This window comes from Cnephaeus nilssonii, assembly GCF_951640355.1.
Source record: "Cnephaeus nilssonii genome assembly, chromosome: 10".
NCBI lineage: Eukaryota > Metazoa > Chordata > Mammalia > Chiroptera > Vespertilionidae > Cnephaeus > Cnephaeus nilssonii.
Window position 1 is genome coordinate 21,604,125 of NC_137081.1, and position 22,260 is coordinate 21,626,384.

Sequence of the window (22,260 nt, forward strand, 5' to 3'; positions counted from 1 at the left end):
GATCCAGGATCTGATCATATTGCCAGTCAACCTGTGGCCTCAGTACAAATTTTCCTAGAACTCAGTTTATTCATTTACTAAAAAATGTAAAAAAGAAGAGCTTTAACTAAAACATTTGTAGAGTACTTTCTAACTAAAATGTCAAGTCTATGATTTTCATCAACTTTGTTATTTTAAATTAGTGTATTCACTTAGAGTATACTTAATGATGTAATAAACCTTAATGTTGAAATTAAGGTACATCTTACAAGTTGATGTGAAAGAGAGGGGATAAGGGTTATTGATGCATAGGTTATCCCATCATTCAATATCTGAAGAAGCCCTAGCTGGTTTGGCTCAGTGGATAGAGCATCAGTCTATGGACTAGAGCAATGGTCGCCAACCGGTGGTTCACGGACCATTGGTGGTCCATGAGGTGTGAAAGGTTGGCAACCGCTGGACTGGAGAGTCCCGGGTTCGATTCTGGTCAAGAGCACATGCCTGGGTTGCAGGTTTGATCCCCAGTAGAGAGTGTGCAGGAGGCAGCCAATCAATTATTTTCTCTCTCATCATTGATGTTTCTATCTCTCTCTCCCTCTCCCTTCTTCTCTGAAATCAATAAAAATATACTTTAAAAAAATATTCTGGCCAAAACCGGTTTGGCTCAGTGGATAGAGCGTCGGTCTGCGGACTGAAGGGTCCCGGGTTCGATTCCGGTCAAGGGCATGTACATTGGTTGCGGGCACATCCCCGGTGGGGGGTGTGCAGGAGGCAGCTGGTCGATGTTTCTCTCTCATCGACGTTTCTAGCTCTCTATCCCTCTCCCTTCCTCTCTGTAAAAAATCAATAAAATATATATAAAAAAAAATTCTGAAGAAGAGAGCTCTTCAAGTTCTTTACAGAGTATATAACCAATGCATACCTGTCTAGATTAGTATTGCCAGAAGAGTAGTCCTTGGATCCAGATCTGCTACCATAAAAGGCTGATGACTGCAAAGGTAAAAGTCCTATAGAATGAAGAAACACAGGAACAATTTAATTCCTAAATCAACCACTGAAGTCCAATTAGTAATAAAATTATGCATTGGGCCTATTTATATTTAACTCTTTCCCCCCTTTCTTTTCATCAAAGTTGGATAAATGTTAAAAGAGCAAATATTGTGTAAAAGGTTATAATAGCTAAGAATATTCTCCTGCCCTAAAGCTCCAAAACCTTTTTGACTTATTCATTTTGAACAGTATCAATTGACTCTCTTTTAGGAAAAATTAGAAATTTCTCATTTACCCCTACTCTTATGTACTTCCTTCCAACCAATTATTAATTGTGCTATTTTAGTTCTACTGATTAACTTTGTAACTTTAACACACTTAAAACTTCTACATTTTGTTCCATGAACCTTCTTATCACTTAACCACTTACAGAGACCTCTTCCACATCAACTTTTGTAAGATGTATCTTAACTTCAACATTGGTTAAGCTTATTACACCTTCAAGTATTTTCTAACTATAGGTTGATCATAAAGCTTAAAACTAGTAAATGGAGTTTATATAATGTATTATTTCAGAGGTAAAAAGTATATTTGTGATACTTCTTTCTGTAGGAGTCCTAAGTCACAACTCTGAAAGGCTAAAACAGTGATGGGCAACCTTTTGAGCTTGGTGTGTCAAACTTCGCCAAAAAACTGAGCATAACTCGGGTAGTGTGTCACTTTGAGGAAAAAACATTATTTCGCCAATGTTTCATCCTCAGGAGCAGCAAATGTTTTGTCCTCGGCATGCGGCTGCCTCAGCGGCCACGTGTCAACAGAAATGGCTACGCGTGTCAGTGCTGACACGCGTGTCATAGGTTCGCCATCACTGGGCTAAAAGGAGATCATTTCTAGAGTCTTGATCAAATTAATTCCCTTAAACTCTAAATTTATCAAAATCATGCCATATTTTAGTTTGCTTCAATTTAATTTCAAGTTGACATAATATTCAAATCTACATAGTTCAGAGGATCACAGAGATTGGTTAAGTGTAGGAAATAATAACAAAAATTAATAGACAATCTAACTTTTAGATTTTGTAAAAACAGGGTACAAGGTGAGATTAAGCAATTGCTTTAGGCAATAACTTCAAGATCTTATAGAACTTATAGTAAATGGCAACACTGATGAACTTTAATTTCAATCACTTTAATTCCTTGAATTCATTCTATGGTCCAGGTTCCTTGATAATGAGAGTTTAATTCTAGGCAGTTAAATAGGGATGAAGGTAAAGTCTAGACTCTTTGTTCTTTTATTTTTTTTATTTTATTGTTGTTTTTTAAAATATATATATATATATATTTTATTGATTTTTTACAGAGAGGAAAGGAGAGGGATAGAGAGTTAGAAACATCGATGAGAGAGAAACATCGATCAGCTGCCTCCTGCACACTCCCCACTGGGGATGTGCCTGCAATCAAGGTACATGCCCTTGACCGGAATCGAACCTGGGACCCTTCAGTCCGCAGGCCGACGCTCTATCCACTGAGCCAAACTGGTCAGGGCAAGTCTAGGCTCTTTGTAAATAGAATAAAAAGTCCCTTATATTTCTAATACTTTAAAAGTATTTTAGCAGAGTACCGGATACAAATTGGAGCCCAGTAACTAGTACTGAATTATGGAGTATTCCTGAACAACAGAGAAGTATGTCCCAATTTAGGGTTTTATTTCTAGTCTATACAGTATATCCTATCTAATAAAGAGGGAATATGCTAATTGACCATTACGCCCTCACAAAGATGGCAGCACCCACAGCCAATAAAGAGGGAATATGCTAATTGACCACCACACCCTAAAAGATGGCAGCACCCACAGCCACAACTAATAACATTTATCCAACTTTGATGGCAGCGCTCAGTCCCCTCAGTCCCGCCAGGGCGGCAGGCCCGTGGCACAGCTGGGACCACCCCAGGTGGGTCTGGCTGCTCTGCACACCTGCCTCTGGAGTCCCCCAGTCCCCTCAGTGCCTAGGGCTGGCCCGAGGTGCAGGCAAGCCTCGGATGTCAGCTGCCCAGCCACCTAGGGCCGGCCTGAGGTGCAGGCAAGCCTTGGATGGCGGCTGCCAGCCACCCAGGGCTGCCCGAGGCTTAGGTAACAAGGGCCAGCCAAGCTTGTGCTGCTGGCAGTGGCAGCAGCAGAGGTGTGATGGGGCATTGCCTTTCCCTGATCGCCGGGTCGCCTCCCGCTTCTGAGGGCTCCCAGACTGTGAGAGGGGGCAGGCTGGGCTGAGGAACCCCGCCCCCCCCTCCTAGTTATATAATAAATGACTATCTTATATAAAGACCAAATACTTACCTGATGTCCTATTCTCTTCCAACTGTTTCAAACTCAGCTGCTTCTCTCTACTGCTGGTTAAATACTTTCTTGAGGGATCTGTCATAGCTTTGTTGTTCCTATAGTCAATAATTTAATTCAATATATATAGGCGTGTAAAGTATAATTCTTAATTTTAAATAGTTGTCATTAAAAATTTACATTTCAAGTGCTGAATTCATGGATTTGCTTGGAAGTTATGCTACAAAGTGTTAAAGCCTCAAAAGGTCAGAGACTTAAGCAAATGAGAATCATGAAAATAAGGTTTCATTACCAAGTCAAAAACCAACCAATCCATAACCCTATTAATTAAGCAAAAATGAAGGAGCATTTTATTTTTACAAAAGTCAAACCAGAGACAGCAAGATTATAGAGGTTTTCTTAGTCAAAAGGAAGAGCAGATTAAATGATTTAGCTACTAAAAGACCAAAAGAATCAATTAAGAAGTAAACTATTCGAGCTTGATACTAAATATATTTAAAAAGTAAACATAACAGTTTGTTGAAGGAATGAATGAGTAAGGATGTCTCAAATATTCAAAGACCTGTGTATAGAAGCGGAATTGGACTGATTTATAATCTTACCTCAGTGTGATTCTATTTCAGAGTAAGACAGAAACATAGGTGACTCTAAAGTTTTGCAGCAGTATGTTTATCACTGAATAACCCCAAGTACACAGTTCGTACTCAACAGATATCAGCTAATAAAATTGCCCACTGATGCTTTTTCTTTTTTTTTTTTACTTTTGCCATGTTTAATATAAGAATATTCACATTCTTAAAATCAGAAAATGTGGTCATATATATATAGTGTATTTTAGACATTTTTAGACCATACGGGAATAGTAACCTTGTCCTCAAATTGCTTATAGTTTACTTATGGAGGCAAACAAACAAAATCCAGCCCTGGCCAGGTGGCTCAGTTGTTTGGAGCATCGTTCCATACACCACAAAAGTTGCGGGTTCAATTACCCATCAGGGCACATATCTAGGTTCCAGGTTCAATCCCCACAGGAGGCAACCAATGTTTCTCTCTCACATAGATGTTTCTCTCTCTTTCCCATCCTCTCTAAAAAAAAAGTCAATAAACATATCCTTGGGTGAGGATTAAAAAAAAAAAAAAAACCTCACAAGAAATAGAACACATATGAGCAAGAAGAACATGTATAACAATGTAAGCAATTTCACATGGTGGCAATATTGTTTGACCAAAATATATACGTATATTAATGTATATGAAAAATGGATTTTTAAAACAAATGTTTGCTGAATAAATTTATGAAAAAAGTAAAACAAAGAAATAAACCCAAAATGTTCTTTTATAGTCTACGGATTTGAAATACTATTTACTAAGTGTCAACATCAATTACTAATAACATTTATGGTGATTAAATTATTTTAATTTCATGAACACAAAGTTAAAATTTCTTAAGCCCCAATTCCCCCCTATCATTCCTAAATACCTAAACTTATATTCAGATAAATGCTTATGCTTTAATTAAAAGTGTTTACTTTATTTATTTATTTATTTATTAATATATTTTATTGATGTTTTACAGAGAGGAAGGGAGAGGGATAGAGAGTTAGAAACATCGATGAGAGAGAAACATCCATCAGCCACCTCCTGCACACCCCCTACTGGGGATGTGCCCGCAACCAAGGTACATGCCCTTGACCGGAATCGAACCTGGGACCCTTCAGTCCGCAGGTCGACGCTCTATCCACTGAGCCAAACCGGTCAGGACTAAAAGTGTTTACTTTAGGATAACCATTATGAATAAAGCCTGTAGCAAACAAATTAGATGCTCCACCCAAATTCCCTCTGACCCCATTTTTGTATCCTCTCTTCCACATCAATTTAAGTGTTTTCCATAGCAGTACTTAGGGCTATCCCTAATAATATTCTATTACTGTTATTTTGGTTTCCTTAAGGGATTTCTTTTCTGTACTTCACTAAACACCCCACCCCAATAAATGTAATTGCTTCTATCAAACTGATGCAATGATAAGAGGTAAATGGAAAAGTAGTTTGTGAAAACTTGGATATTAGTATTAGGGGAACTGAGTGAGGGATATATAGGAACACTCCATTTCAACTCCGTAACTTTTCTGTAAATCTAAAATTATTCCAAAATTTAAAAGTTTTCTTAAAATGATCAAACAAACAAAACCAAAATACTGGTCCAAATTCTTTCTGGACCCTATAAAAACCTGCCTGTTCTATCTTTAAAGAAACTTCTAGATTTCTATAGACACTAATTTCTATAGACACTTCCAAAACAGCACCAGCATGAAACAGGCTACAAAGAAGAACAGTTTCCAAAACCTTCAGCTATAGCCTTGAAAGATAACAAAGGAAACCTACCAAAGGACAAAGCCAGGAGTCATATGGAATACAATGAACAAGGATTTCTCTCAGAGGAAAGAACAGAGATTGCTACATAGGCTAATCAAGAATTTACTCCCCTGCCCTGGCTGGTTTTGCTCAGTGGATAGAGTGTGTCCTGTGGACTGAAGGGTCCTGAGTTTGATTCCAGGTTGTGGGCTCAATCCCCATTGCGGAGGGCATGCAGGAGGCAGCTGATCAATGATTCTCTCTTATCACTGATGTTTTTCTATCTCTCCCTCCCTCTCTCTCAAATCAATAAAAAAATAAAAAATAAAGAATTTACTCCCATGCCTTCACAATTTCTGCCTAGCAAGATTTTATTGCTGCCACAGACCAGTGACTCTTCCAGTTTCCTATTCTGTCTATTCTAAATGAAAATTTTTATTGTGAATCTCCTGTGCCTTCTCCAGCTATGTACAGGCATACCTCATTTTATTGCACTTCGCACAGCACTTTTTTTACAAATTGAAGGCAAGATGCTCTACCAGCAAAAAGATTATGACCCACTAAAAGTTCACATAATGGTTAGCAATTTTTTAGCAATAAAGTATTTAAAATTAAGGTATACCCTTGTGTGTGTTTTTTTAAAGATATAATGCTATTGCATACTTATCAGGCTGGGTATAAACATATGCACTGGGAAACCAAAAAACCTGTGTAAATTTATTGCAATATTTCCTTTACTGTAGTGATCTGAAACCAAACTCACAATATCTTTGAAATATGCCTGTATAATGATAGGCGTATGGAGATGGGCATGGGGAATGCAGATTAACTTGCCTTTTAGTTTTTAGGAACCAGACCATAAGGCACCTGGTCCAAAAGAGTACACCTGGACCTTATGGAGAGGACTGCACATCACCAAGTGACCCTGGACTTGGAGCTGGATACAAGGACTAAATGAGATTTGGAGGCTGTCTCTATTCGGATGAGGGAAAGAGTGTTCTTATATAGGTATAAACAGGGCTATTTCTGTGGATATAGGGGTAAACTACGACAGCCTGTTAGTTGTTCCCAAATAACCATTGTACCCTTCTGCCATTATAAAATTTGGGCTAGGCATATTTGCTGGTCTTCCTTACAACTTGATATAACCATATGACTAAGTTCTTGTCAACGTGACATACATAAAAGTTGTGTGTACAATTTCCAGCCTAAAGGAAAGCAGTATGCCCTCTCTTTGCTCCTCTTTCTTTCTTCCCATTGATAGAAATGCAGACATGAGAGCAAAGACTGAAGCAAAATGGAAGCTTATTAAGGACAGTGAACCAACAAGATAAAAGGAGTCTGAGCCCTTGGTGATTGTGGTTTCAGATACCACACCAGTCCTATTACCTACCCAGATTTTTACATTTATTTCAGCAGCAGAACCAAGATCCCAATCCTACCTAATAAAATAGTAATATGCAAATTGACCGCACCTTCACTATGCCCAAGCCACCCCCCCCAGCCAATCAGGGCGAGTATGCAAATTACCCAACAAAGATGGCAGTTAATTTGCATACACTGAGGGAGGGAGGAGTGAAGACTGAAGACAACTTAGAAGGAAGACGGAGGAAAAGCTGAAAGCAAGATGGCTGCCAGAGAGAAAGCCCGGGCGGGGCGGGGTGGAGCAGGGCGGAGCGGGGCGGGTGGCAGAGGCGCGCGGGTGCAGGCGCGGCGGCCGCAACAGCGGCGGCAGCGGCAGCACATGCGGCCGCAGCGGCCGCTTGCAGGATTTTTCCTGCAAATGGGCTACTAGTTAATATATAAAGTTCCTCCAGCTTTTCCCCTGTTCTTTTACGGTGACCTCTTAACCTTGAATACCAGTTAACTGACTATCAATTTTTGTTAAGGTGTTAACTGAGGTATTAACTAAGAACTGTGTAAAATAAGTTTTCTCCCCCTAGAAGACAAAAAAAGACCCTCTCATGAGGAAAAAGAGGATGTGAGCTGGTGACTGTCTTGTTACAGGTGGATACCTTTTTTGTTCAACCCAGAAAATAACTCTAAAAGATTGATACTCCATGCCTAGAACCTATATACGGTTTACATTTTTTTATCCCTAAGCTAACTTTTCACATGAATAAGGTAAAAAGAAATTTTTGTAGGTAAAGGGAAGAGGGAAAGAAGGATTTCACTCTAAAAGAGCAAACAGCAAGAAATACTTATTAGAGTTCTTCAGCTCTGTTGTTCCTCTAAGTACTGCAGATTTTTTAAAAAAGCTATAATGGGAGAAGTGCAATCAAATGATCAAAGCAATAGCAATGGTCAATCTATCACCAAAATACTTTAAATTCTGCTCTTCTATCTTTGGAATTCCCATAAATTGAATAATCTTCCCTCGAAATTGTAATTGCCACTATAACAAATACTGATCTAGGGCCTTAAAGGCTCTTAAAGCAACTTACGATGATGAATCATTTTCCTTAGGGTAATCTTCATTCAACTCTGAGCCAGACAGCATTCTTTTCCTCTTTTCAGTTCTATAGAGAACAGAGAAAAGGACCTTATTTTAAAAAGTCAGAATTCATGCCATTAAAAAGTATTAAACAACACACTCAAGGACAGATACTGTGACTATTGCTATCTAATTCTCTATATTGCATGTAAAATAACATACCATATATCTGCATACTTAATATGCGTCACTGACATAAACCACATAAGACAAATACTAATTATCTACCAAAAATGCACTCTATACTTTCTTCTAACACATTTGACTAACCGGAAAATCTCACTCTTTTTCTCAAATAACTGGTCTTTCTATAAAGCTTAAAAGACATTTATAAAAAGGCACAGCTAATGACTAAGAAAGAAAAAAGGTCTTTCATACCTATTTTCTAATAACCCTGATCTAAGAGGTGTTGATGTAGATGTCAAAGATGGAATCGTTCGGGTGACAGTTATTCCATTTCCTGCTGCAGTCTTAATCGATCCTCTACCTGGATTACCAAGAACTTTTCGAAATGGACTATCATCTTTAGTTTCCAAGGTTCCTCTTTTTGAAGAGGCCTGTAAGAATAAAGTTTGAAATAGCAAATCGTCAAATTAATTGGCAAACTTTTAGACCAGTGATTCTCAAGTGGGGAAGTATGAAAAAATACACACAACTGGAGACCCATCTCCAGAGATTCTAACCTAATTGGTGTGGGAATGAAGCTCATTCATCAGTATATAACATAGATGTGACATAAAGGAGCAAAAATGACATTTGGTTGCCACAACTCAAATGCCAAGTCACATGTACCTCATTATGACTTTTGAAGGGGTTCCAGTTTGGAAAAATGAAACAAATATATATAATGATGGGGGAAATGATAGTGACATAGAGGTCACTGGCAGAAGCTAAATCAAATACTCTACTATCCTCAATTCACAGCAAGAACATTTGGAGAGAAAACAGTAATTAAAAAAAAACACAGGGTGGAGCAAAAGTATGCTTAGTTGTTTGTATAGAAAATAATACAATAATTAATAAATAATAATACAAATAAACGGTTTCCCAAACTGACAACTTTTGCCACACCTTGGGAAATAGTGCTCTCTACCAACATTCTGCCAAATTGATATTTTATAACTATATTAAGAGCTACGTCATTTCTCAATGAAAGGTATTCCTAATAACTTTCTACAGAATTACAATCTTAAGATAGGGAAGAAAAAATCTGAGGTTCTCTGCATGAACAATTTAAAAGTTACACTTATTTTCAAATGGGTGATACATACTCAAGATTCAAAAATCAAAATACGGGGGGAGCAAGGGTATACTGGAAGAGATTAATGGGAGAAAAAGAAGGACCTATGTAATACTTTCAACAATAAAGATTTTTTCTTAAAAGTTCAGAATAAAAAATAAAAACCCATGCAAAAATCAAAATACTATTATAAAAACCACATGCTGAAAAATTTCATTATCACCCCAATGCCATCCACCCATTCTTTCACTTCTCATTTTCCTACTCCTATGAGTATTCTTTTATTGTTCCTTTATGCAAAGGCAAATCAATATTTTATTATTTTTGTTACATAATTGGTAGCATACTATATGCAAACTGTTTTGCATTATCTTCAACCTTATTTGACCCTAGAGTAAGACACTTTACATTGCAACCTATTACACATACATGTAAATAGAAATGAAACAAGTTTCAGAAACCAATACTTATCCTTACTATGTATAATACCTATTATATTCTACTAGAGGCCCAGTGCATGATTTAATCATGCACCTGGTGCACCAGCGGGCTGGCTGTCCGCCGGTGCCCCAGGCCTTCCGAAAGCCTCCGGCGCTGCGGAGGCTTTCGAAAGGCCTTGCGCCGGAGCAGACAGCCGGCCAGGTCCCCCGCTTTGGCCTTTGATCGCGGGGGACCTGGCCGGCTGTCCGCGGGTGCCCCAGGCCTTCCGAAAGCCTCCGGCGCTGCGGAGGCTTTCGAAAGGCCTTGCGCCGGAGCAGACAGCCGGCCAGGTCCCCCGCTTTGGCCTTTGATCGCGGGGGACCTGGCCGGCTGTCCGCCGGTACCCCAGGCCTTCCGAAAGCCTCCGGCAGCCATGGCACAGACGCTGAGCTCGCGGCGCCAGTGGTGCCACGAGCTCAGCGTCCTGCTGGCCCAATCAGCTACCCCAGCCACCCTGAGTCCCGCCCCCTGCGCCTCCTGCTGGCCCAATCGTGGGCGTAGCGGAGTGATGGTAATTTACATATTACCATTTTATTATGTAAGATTCTTTCCTTTTTTATTTAATGCTAGTCACAACCCACAAATTATTTTTATAATCTTAGAAATAGGAATTATTTATGGAGAATAAATATTTGCTTCTACTATACATGGTAATGCTTACACATTTAAATATTCCAACAGCTTAAATTTCTACCTATACTAGTAAGTGAGTGGATCTCAAAGTAGTTATGCTGAGTGAAAAAGCCAGACCAAAAAAAAAAAAAATTTACACACTGATCCCATTCATATACACTCTAGAATATGCAAATTAATCTATAGTGACAGAAAGCAAATCGGCTGTGGCTTAGAGACAGGAACCAGAGAGGAAGAGGGAGGGAAGGACAACAAAGGGAGAATGGGGAAACTTTTAAGGGTTATGGCTATGTACACTAGGTTGATTGTGGTGATGATTTTACGGATATGTATATGTAAGTCAAAATGTTTCAAACTGTACTTTAATTATGTGCAATTTATTGAATGTCAATTATACCTCAACTAAAATGTAAAAACATCCCACCCATCCTATAAAACTAACAAAAATGAAATTTTATTCACTGCTTATCCCAGTAAAAAGACTAAGTAATCACCTCGCTGCACAGCCAAATAAAAGTAATTAATTCCAAAGTTTCTCTTTATGCCCAGTTTCCCTTTGTAAAAAAATTAAGAGACATAGGACTGCTTAATTGCAACAGTGCATAGCAAATCTCATGGCTGGCTGAATATTTATGAAAGAAAAACTATTTAAAAAGCAAACAGAAGACTTCAACAAAAGAGTCTGTTATCATATAGTGTGGGGGCAAAGGTAATAATGTAGAACAGACACAAAAGACATCATAGAAATAGTAGCAGCAGACTCTGATCAGGTTGTTAGTCTAGGGTATTCACATGCATTATCCTCACAGCAACCCTTAAAATATCATTGCTGTCTCAATTTTACGGATGAGTACTAAGGCTTAGGATACTTAAAGAACCCCTCTGATGACTCACAGCTAGTAAATGCCAGCACCAAATCTCAAGTTCACATACAACTCCAAAGCTATGCTTTTAAAAACTATACTGTACTTTACTTTACTGCAGTTCATAAGATATGAGACATTGAGCAAAGATTAAATTGTGTTCTGTAAAACGGTATGTAAGCAGGGAAGAAAGGGATAAATTTAGAAAGACGTTCATAAAAAATAGTTGAAGAGACTGAAATACTAAAATGGTAAATTTCAGGTATGTGGAAAAGACCCTTATGACAAAGCCAGAATTATTAGGCATTACAGTCTAAATTCTATTTCCTGCAATTACCTTATAGAATATCTATCATTTCTTAAAAAGCTTTTAGATTCAAATGAACATACCTGATTGTCTGAGTAAGAAAGCTGCCTGTTGGTTTCCTTCTGTGAGGTTCTACTGCCCAGAATAGCTCCAAAACTACCAGACCCCTGAGAAGGCTTCATGGCTAGTGCAAAAGAAAAAAAATAAATAAATCCCAAATCACTTATTTTAATATAGAGATTTGCCATCATTATTATATAGCATTGCAGAAGTAGAAGCAGAAATAAATTAAAGTGCTTATTAACCAAATCTTTCTGAATAGAAAGCACATCTGATATAAATAGTAATTAAAATTTAGAGCTAGTCTCAAGCAAAAAAATGAAATAACATGCAAAAATTTGGAAACATATAATAGGACAAGATTTTCTTTTTTAAAGTATCTCATAGGGTTGTTATGAGGATTAAATATTTTTTAAAATATATTTTTATTTCAGAGAGGAAGAGAGAGGGATAGAGAGATAGAAACATCAATGATGAGAATCATTGATTGGCTGCCTCTTGCACACCCCCTACTGGGGATTGAGCCCGCAACCTGGGCATCTGCCCTTGACCGGAATCGAACCTGGGACCCTTCAGTCTGCAGGCTGACGCTCTATCCACTGAGCCAAACTGGCTAGGGCTAGGACAAAATTTTGAATGCAAAATTAAAATGCTAGAAATTGTCCTATATCAATATTTGGTAATTAACACTATAGAAAAGTTAGTCACCATGTGTCTATGGCATGAACACTGACATTGGATGAATGCCAAGACATATCAGAACCAGTGACAGATATATTTCTAATAATGTATACTTCAAAACATTCTCTGTAAGTTCAGCAAGTGAAATGGCTTCTATTCCAAAGAAATCAACACTAAAGAACACGCAAAGTGCTGTACATACTTTAAAAAATATTTTATACTTAATTCCCACTGATGATCATTTGGAATGTTTTAATTTTTAAAAATTGAAAACAATGCTGAACATCCTTTCAGATCCCTTGCACTAATGGTACGATTTTTATAGGATAAACTCAAAATAAGAACTGCTGGGATAAAATAAAGGATGCTCTGACTAGGACTTTCGATACTATGCTGAATAGAAGTGGTGAGAGAGGGGCTGGAGCTGGTTTGACTCAGTGGGTAGAAGTGTTGGCCTGCGGACCCGAAGGGTCCCGGGTTCAATTCCGGTCAAGCGCATGTACCTCGGTTGCAGGCTCCTTCCCAGTGCAGGCCCTGGCCAGGGTGCGTGCAGTAGGCAATCAATCAATGCATTTCTTTCACATCGGTATTTCTCTCTTCTACTCTCTCTAAAAACCAATGAAAAAATATCCTTGAGGATTAAAAAAAAAAAAAAAAGAAAGAAATGGTGAGAGAGGGCATCCTTGGCTTGCACCTCACCCTAGAGGAAAAATCTCTTAGTCTTCATCATTGTGATGTTAGTTGTAGGCTTTCACATATAGCCTTTTGTATGCTGAGGTAGTTTCCTTCTATTCCTAGTTTACTGAGTATTTTTTTGTCATGAAAGGGTGCTGAATTTTATCAAATGTTTTTTCTGCATCGAGATGATCACATTGGTTTATTGTCCTTCACTCTATTAATTTGGGGTATTATATTGATTGATTTTTTTTTTTGTATCATAAACCATCCTTGCATTACAGAAATAAAACTCATTTGGTCATAGTGTAATCCTTTTAATGTGCTGTTGAATTTGGTCTGCTAATACATTGTTGAGGATTTTTGCATAAATATTCACCAGGGATACTGGTCTACAGCTTAGTAATATTCTTTTATAACTACTAATGCCAGTACTTGGGATAATTAGTGCTCACCTGCATTGAGTCTGTTCTGATGGACTGCATCTAGAAACAACCTCATTTCCTCTGCATCCTTACTTGGTACTTTGTCAATAGACAAGAAGCTGTTATCTTGTAGTGTTAACATGAGGCGGCTTTGTTTTGCTCCACTGGGTCGAAGCACCACTTTTTTAATGTTATGACTTAGCTGATAAATACAAAAGGAAAATGATCTTATCATTAAAAACATGATAATGAAGTATATAAGTTGTATAATGAATATTAAACTTTATACTTTCTAAGTTACATTTCTTACTCTTCCCCACATTAGGTTTTTTCCCCCAACCAAAAATAGTTGCCACTTCTTGACACATTTAAATCAAAGATTTCACTTTTAGAAGAGGCAAACACATAGTATTAAATTTTATTTTACCTTGTAATCCTACCAGTCTTGTTTTTATGGCAGGAAATTGCATATTTTCAGGTATAGTTACAAAGTTATAAAAACTAGTGAGTTAGAAGGGGGGTCCTAATATAAAGTGACAGGAGAAGATATTTGACTTTGGGAGGTGGGCAAACAGTGCAATTAACTGATCTTGTAACATAGAAACCCTCACATAAAACCTATGTTCACGTTGACCAATGTCACCCCAATCAATTTAATAAAACTTTAAAAATAAATAAATTAAAAAAACACACAACAAAACAAAAGAACCAAGTGAGTTAATTTTCAGAGTTTGGATGGTTTTTACCATCATCAGTTTAGAAAGCCCCATAGTGCAGCAGTCGCCAACCTTTCGGACCTTGCGGAGAACCGGTAGGCGACCACTGCTCCAAAGGTATCCTTAAACCAGCGGTTGCCAACCTTTTGAACCTCACGGACCAGGACCACCAGTTGGCGACTGCTGCCACAGTGGATTAGAGGCTTTCTTTTTCTTTTCAACAAAAGCTTATAACATATCTGGCAAATGGTGTAAATAGCTATAATGTAAAAAGGACATATTAATCTAAATTATAATCCTCAAAAGAATTCCACTTTCAAACACACATTGAAACAAAACTTTACCAATATAGGAACATCTTTTTTTCTTTTTTAATGTTTAAGCAGGCTTATTTAACGTTTATTCAATCACAAAGAACATGAGCACCCTAGATCTTAGCTTACTTCTCCCAATCCCCAGAACTGGTTCAGTAACTTGTCTTATACCCTTCCAGACTCTGAACATGTGCTTTCAAGTGATAACTTTTCTATTCTCGTGGCTAAAATTTTTCCTAGAATTAATATATTTTGTAGTTTCTTTATTACCTAAATAATTCCTGCCAATCAGGCAAACTTGTTCTTTAACATGCTCCCTCAGCAGGCGTATACAAAAGTTTCTAAAGCTACCTTTTCGTGAAGACATACTCTCTGAACAGCATAAAAAAGTAAGTAATCGCATTTAATTTCTTGATTAGGAAAAATTTATCAATATTCAGATAAGAATGAAAAAAATAATTTTACCATTCAGACTTAATTTATATTTTAAGTGATAGATAGGTCTTAAATTCATGTCCTTGAGTAGAAATTTTTTCACAAAATACAATAACTAGTTTTAGATGCTTTAACTCCAAAGTATAAATGAACATTTTAATATCAACAGAAAAACAGATCCCATAAAACCATTATTTCAATCAATATACCTCTTTTAAAAAATGAAAGTTAAGCCTTGGCCTGGTAGCTCAGTTGGTTAGTGTCATCCAGATACATCAAGATTGTGGGTTTGATCCACAAACAGGGCACATACAAGAAGCAACCAATAAATGCATAAATAAATGGAACAACACAGAGATGTTTCTCTCTCTCCCCCTCCTCTCTCTCTTTAAATCAATAAAACAATAAAAGTTGTCTTTCTCTGTTTAACTTATTTCACTTAGCATAATACCCTCTAGGTCCCATCCATATTGTTGCAAATGGGAAGATTTCATTCTTTTTAATGGCTGAGTAATATTCCATTGTGAATATATACCACATATCTTTTTTTTTAATTCCACATATCTTTGAAATATTTTTACAGCTGCGAAAGCATTTGATTCTAAGTTCGAGAGGAAAAGTGTATCATTCAGCTCTATATTCTTAGCCCTTACTACAGTACCCACCACAGCAATTTGTAGGTGGTTAACAAATGCTGAATGCAACCTGATGTAAAACTGAAATGAGGGTTGAATCACAGGTAGAATCATATGCTCCTAAAGATCTGTTTGCTTTAAATATGTACTCAATGCTAATTTGGGCTGAGGACTGAAAAGTCAAATCTCTATTTGGAAAAAAATCTTTCATTGAGATGGGCACTTTGGTATACATATGTGGCAGAAATTACTATTGTTTCTATTACCCATGTCACCATGTCATTCTTCTAATCTATTTAAGAATATCTTTCCAGCTAATAGTTCTTCTTAAATTTATTTAGTAGGTCTTCCAGTTCTCACCAGATCCCCACAAAAATTATATATATCTTTGATACACAAAATCATAAGCAATTTATTTTCATAGTTGAAAGGCAAAGATAAATGGCAATTTTACCTCACCTCAGGTTCTCAAGCATAATGTTTTATAAATTGTTCTTCAATAGGGTACTTTACGTTTAGAATAAATATATTTTGTATAATCTTATTAACAAATAGAACTTTAAAGTACAGAAAAATGTAAGTAAAACATTTTTTCTTAATTTCAACTCATATCAAGATGAGCAGTTCTTGGCTGCACAAGATAAACAGCATAGAAGTGAAAACAAGATTAACTATTTTTTTTGCAGTAATAAAATAATGAGACCCTTTAAGTGTGCAATTAGCCCTGGCTGGTGTGGCTCAGTTGGTTGAGTGTCATCCCATGCACCAAAGGTCGCCAGTTCGATTCTTAGTAATCAGGGTACATGCCTAGGTTGCAGGCATGATCCCCTCAGGTAAGAGACATGCAGGAGGCAGCTGATAGATGATCAATGTTTCTTTCTCACATCAATGTTTATCTCTCTCTTTCCCTCCCTCTCTAAAATTAGTAAAAACATAATATTTTTTCAAAGTTTGCTATTAGAAGAAAATAGCTGTAAGGATGGATGACCTTTAATTATCATCCTTGAATAGTGCATACACCTTTCTGGCAGAATTATTTTGAAAGTAAACATTAAGATAACACTAATAAGTCCTATTAAAAGCTAACACTAAATAATGAATCTATTATATACGTTAAGAAAAAAAAAAGAATAAAGTTATTCTAATGTGGTACTTAAAATAGCTTAGATAGATAGTTCCTCTCATCTTCCACGAGCTTTCTTTTCAATTAACGGTGACTACTTCCTGCTCTTTTATATATTAACTATAATGCTGCTGAATAATTTATAAAATAAGAACATAACAGTATCAGTGTCCTGGAAATAAAAAACAAGAAATATTAATTAGTAGAAGGGCTACCACAATTCTCAATATGGCACAGAACAGCTATTCACTAAAGGATGTGATGGAAGTTCTATTCCAAATCAAAAGTTGGTAGTACCTGAAATATCCTTGGAATTCCTCCAGTATTGTAGTGAACCACTAGGCTGACTTTATTATCTTTTTCCACAATTTCAAAGGATCCTTCTTTCCATTTTGTAACCCCAGTCTGCATACTTCGAATTCTGATAGGACCATGTATCTTCAGAGGAGACATACTTTCTTTAAAAATAAATTGCTTCTAGCAAAATTATAAAACAAAAATACAACTTCACCCGACAGATTCTAAGAAAGAAAAATAAAATTAAAAGTTACAATTTACTAGTGATTAAAATAAGTGTATGAAAGAGAACATTTAGTGAAGCATCTTATATGTCTTTTTCTCCATTTCCATAAACCACATTTTATTAAGCATCCTCAAAGGCCTTGATTAGCTAGATGGCACAGAAAAGAAAGACAACTAAAGCAGTCACTCATGTTAAGTGTCTGAATCTAACCAACATTTAGTTCTTGTATACATTCTCTTCTTTGCCATGTGTCTTGCACCTGTGTCTATTAGTGCCTAAATTTTGCATTTTGCACCATTAACAAATCAAAGTGCTGCCACTAAAGGCATGCCAATCGGTAATACTAAAGATTCCATTCTCAATGTGACCAATTTTTACATTCCTTCATGAATACTAATACATCTTGAACTTCAAATATAAGTAAAAAAATATTTTCAATCAACTGACTTCATTTCTTAGAATGGAGTTCCTTCTAAAATATCAAATCATATCACCAAGTAGTCTAAGCATATCCACATGTTTAGAAGACATTAAATGAATACAAAACTATAAGAAAAATCAAATTAGCTTAATCTCCAGAATTATTTGAGAAAACCATTTAATTTTCTAGGGAAAAAAACTAACAATATAATCTATCTTCCTAAGACCCATCTATCATTTATATTTAATATTATCATTCCTAAAAAGACTATCAATTTTATCCATGACAAATATTCAGATTTCCCAAATGAACTTCTAATAACTTAAAAATGGCTTAAAATAGAATGTCTAAGACTCTTCAAATTAGCTTACCAAATGTCAATAGGTAAATACAATTCTAGTAATAGCACAGAATGCTATCAAATAGCATGTGTATTATACAATTCTACATCCATATACCTTCCAGGTATCTTTACGATGAACTTCAGATCAAATTACATCACACACAATGTTAAAACAAATTTTATTTATACACTTCAAATCTCTAAAAACGCTCCTCTAATACAGATTATTGTTTATAATTTAATAAATTTTTAAAAATTCATTAAATTTTGCATCTGCAAAAACAGCTAACCTAGAAAAGCTTTAGTAGTTATCAAAACATACTAGGTCTAGATATCAGAAACCAGCTCTGATATAACTTATAACTTATCTTTTCTAACCATTTGTTTTCTCAATTGTAAAATAGGAATAGCAAATGCTATAGTGTTGCAGAATTAAATAACACACATTAGGCATTAAATAGACCCCAGCTCTTAATATGAAATTAGTGTCCACTTTCTTAATTTATTCCTGGTCTATAATATCCTTCTCCAAAGATACCAGTTAAATAAATTAACAGGGATTACCAATTCAACTGCCTGTAAGGCCTGGCAAGTCACCCAGATGACTTAGGCAGGCAAAATTTGAAAACCAATAATCACCCCACCTAGAGTGGTTGGTTGAGCACTGTTCAGTGTCCTGAAAGTGCTGGTTAGATTTCTGGTCAGGACGCACACCTGAGTTTCAGGTTTGACCCTCGGGGAGCGTAAGGAAGACAACCAAATGATATTTCTTTCTCACATCGATCTGTCTGTCTCTACCTTCCTTTCTCTACGTATGTCCTTAGGTGAGGATTAAACAAAAGAAAACTGCTATTCAAATTTAGCCAATTTTATCATGTGAAAACAAGTAAACCTAGCATTGTCAGATCATCTAATTTTTCAAGAAAATGACATCCTAATTTTCATGTAAACCTGCCCATTTATAATTGTGGTCAATATATTCGAAGTTATTTTTAAAAGCTACCTAGCGAGTTTGGCTCAGTGGATAGAGCTTCAGCCTGTGGACTGAAGGGTCCCAGGTTCGATTCTGGTCAAGGGCACATGCCTGGGTTGCAGGCTCAGTCCCCAGTAGGGGGCGTGCAGGAGTCAGCCAATCAATGATTCTCTCTCATCACTGATGTTTCTATCTCTCTCTTCCTCTCCCTTCTTCTCTGAAATCAATAAAAAAAATAAGCAAATAAATATAAGCTACAAATCAAACAAAACCCACCTGTAGGCAGAGTACAGCCTGGGAACCACTAGTTTGAGGCCTATAGATAGTATACATCAAATAAGTGGGAATGAAATTTAAAAAGAGACATGAAAACACTCCAAATAGTTAAAAGGTGTTATGCATTGTAAGTCCTTTATTGTTTGTTAGTCACTCATCTCATCAAATTTTTTGAGTTCTTACTGTGGTCAGATTTAGATAGTATAATTTGTTGGGTATATGAAACCATCAAAGTAATCGAGTCCATTACTGTTTTTATCCAGTCTGTTAATATGACATTTTGCTCAACCAGTAATTACAGAATTTTGGGCCAGCAATGTGTGTTTGTAATACTTTCCTTTGGCAATTAATAATTGGGTGCTTCATTGTTTGAATATGTCCTTTGAGATTTTTTTCTACTCTGTCCTTTAGCACTGCCAATAATATGTGGCCCACTCCTAACCCAGATGCCCATGCCAGAAACATGAGAGTTATCCTTGATTTCTCTCCTGATGATTATTGATATTGGACTGGGGATGGAAGGTCAAGGTAGAATACTATCAATTCTACCTCCATATACCTCCCAGACATTTTTATAATGAGCTGCAGATAAAATCACATTATTTTCCTCCTTAATATTATTCAATGACTCCCCATTGCCCTCATAATAAAATCTAGACTCATTAACATGACATAAACCCCCTTCATGACCCAGGACCTCCTTACCTCTCTATTCCCAACAAGCTCTCCAAATCCAGCCATCTGAACTACTGATAATTTCCCTAAAAAAGCCACATGCTCTCATGCTATGTGTACATTGTAGTCAATGTTTATAGGATTTTTATGTACTTTCCCCATCCTCCATAATTTCTTCTCCTGTCTATAAAATCAAGGCTCAACTTACATATTATCTTCTTTAAGGAACTTTCCTCGCTGCCTTTCACTTTACTCTCACACCATATCCACACTGACATTGTTTAATGTTTCTCTATTCTCCTATTATACTCTGTGCTCACTGTTAGTAAAGCACTCATCACATTATATTATATAAACTATTTACTTTATATAAACTGTTTACATCTTTGTCTCTATCTAGACTCTGTTACTTAAAGACAGGGAATATGTCCTGTAATCTTTACATCTCCATTAGGACATTGTCTGACATACACGAAACAACTCACTATCTATATATATAAGAGGCTAATATGCAAAGTGTCCCTGTGAGAGTTCGACTGGGAATTCTATTGCTCACTATGATGTGCGCTGACCACGGGGCAGTTTGGAACAAAGGCAGGCCCTGGCCGGCAGCCAGAAGGCCCCAATGAGCCCTGGTCGCAGCCAGGCCTAGGGACCCTACCAGTGCACAAATTTCATGCACTGGGCCTCTAGTTTAAGAATAAACAACAACAACAAAAATAACAAACAAATTAGTACCTTCCAGACCAAAAATCAATAAAGGTTATTATCCTTGAATTCCTCAAAAAAAACACACACCTTGTTTTTAAAAATTGCATTTAACAAAAATTTGAGGTGAAGATTTCAATGTTCACTAAAGTTAATCACAAATAAAAACTTAATTGTTACTTCTGTTTCTCTCTATATAATTTTCAAATATTTGATGCAGTTTCAATTACATATATAAAATTTTACTTCAGATATTTAATATTTTCTTAACCTTTTCTACTAGCAACCTCTCTTTCTTTGAAGGAAGAAACCCTGAAAGGTGCAGGACATAAAACTGGCAGAACCAATAAAATAAAACTTCTAATGCCTCAATTTAGTCCATCAACTGCTCTTGTACTAAATGAATTAACTATATCTATTTTTGTATAATCATCATATTTCCAGGGTTTACCTTACTTAAGAGAAAAAAACACACTAAGTTTCTTTTTCAATATTTAGCATAATTCAGTAGCTGTTAAACTTTCTATGAACGTAGAACCAAGATAAGATTTCTCTGAACTCTGTAATGCTAATTCACTACCAAACTGATATTAGGAAGATGAAATATAATAAAAACTCATTCTTTAAGTACACCATTCAGATTCTCCTTTCCCTAAATTTCTTCACAATTATTAAAACTACCATTCAACCTTGAGCATTCTATGAATGCTCAATAACATTGCCAAAAATGTTTCTATACCCTGGACAGATATTTAAATACTCCTACTTTAGCCCTGGCCGGTATTGCTCAGTGGTCAGAGTGTCAGCCCCTACACTGAAGGGTCATGGTTCCATTCCCAGTCAAGGGCACATATCTAAGTTGCAGGTTTGATCCTGACTTCAGGTGGGGAGTGTACAAGAGGCAATAAATCGATGTGTCTCTCTACACATCGATGTTTCTTTCTCTCTCCCTCCCTCCCTTCCTTCCACTCACTCTAAAAAGCAATGGGAAAAATATCCTTCGGTGAGAATTAACAAAAAATAAAAACCTACAGCTTAAAAATAAATAATTAAATAAATGTTCCTATTTAGGTACTGCTTTAAAAATATCCTTATCTAGAAGGGCATTCTGTGGTTAAAACAAAACAAAACATGCTAAAGCATTAGAAAACGTTACTAAAAACAGAAGAAAGAAAATGGTCAATTCTTGCCACTATGCATACTCTTAGAAACATATCTAAAATAAAAACATTACTTACTTTTCAGTGACTTTTACTGAAAAACCCTATGTAATAACAATTCACCTTTATTCTGATGCTTGTGCCAAAGGCAATGCAATCTTCTTAGGGAACTACTCATATTCTGCAGCTATCCCAGTTCTTCGGAAGCCATCAACTCAGCTAAAGAAAATATAAGTGTGCCTTTTAAAAATAATCCAATTCACAAAATTAAAATGATTGTTAAAAGTGATCATTTATACAACGAAGATTAACCTCTTATTTAAAAACCACAAATTTAACCTTACTGAAAAAATTTAAAACATAATCTCAGGACACACACACACACACAGGAAACAGAAGTTTAGGGATCTGTGTGCAAATTGAGGGACTCCAAGAGGAGCTGTAC

General features: G+C 36.5%; 2 protein-coding genes across 5 annotated transcripts in view; one reads left to right on the top strand and one right to left on the bottom strand.

Moving 5' to 3' along the window:
• USP37 (ubiquitin specific peptidase 37) overlaps positions 1-22,260 on the bottom strand; it is a 68,902-nt gene that overhangs the window by 42,538 nt on the left and 4,104 nt on the right. For 3 of the 4 annotated variants that reach the window (XM_079782537.1, XM_079782535.1, XM_079782538.1), the window contains exons 2-9: positions 21,894-22,034; positions 17,034-17,257; positions 13,544-13,715; positions 11,756-11,856; positions 8,528-8,706; positions 8,100-8,174; positions 3,304-3,401; positions 902-986 (exon numbers count right to left, since the gene is read on the bottom strand). In XM_079782537.1, the coding sequence (XP_079638663.1) occupies positions 902-986; positions 3,304-3,401; positions 8,100-8,174; positions 8,528-8,706; positions 11,756-11,856; positions 13,544-13,715; positions 17,034-17,189 (866 nt within the window). In that variant the 5' untranslated portion in view covers positions 17,190-17,257; positions 21,894-22,034. The remainder of the gene's footprint in view (positions 1-901; positions 987-3,303; positions 3,402-8,099; positions 8,175-8,527; positions 8,707-11,755; positions 11,857-13,543; positions 13,716-17,033; positions 17,258-21,893; positions 22,035-22,260) is intronic. The other variant, XM_079782536.1, reaches the window with a different exon arrangement.
• STK36 (serine/threonine kinase 36) overlaps positions 8,771-22,260 on the top strand; it is a 137,694-nt gene continuing 124,204 nt past the window's right edge. The window contains exon 1 of the mRNA XM_079782533.1: positions 8,771-9,532. The gene's annotated coding sequence lies outside the window, so the exon portion shown is untranslated. The remainder of the gene's footprint in view (positions 9,533-22,260) is intronic.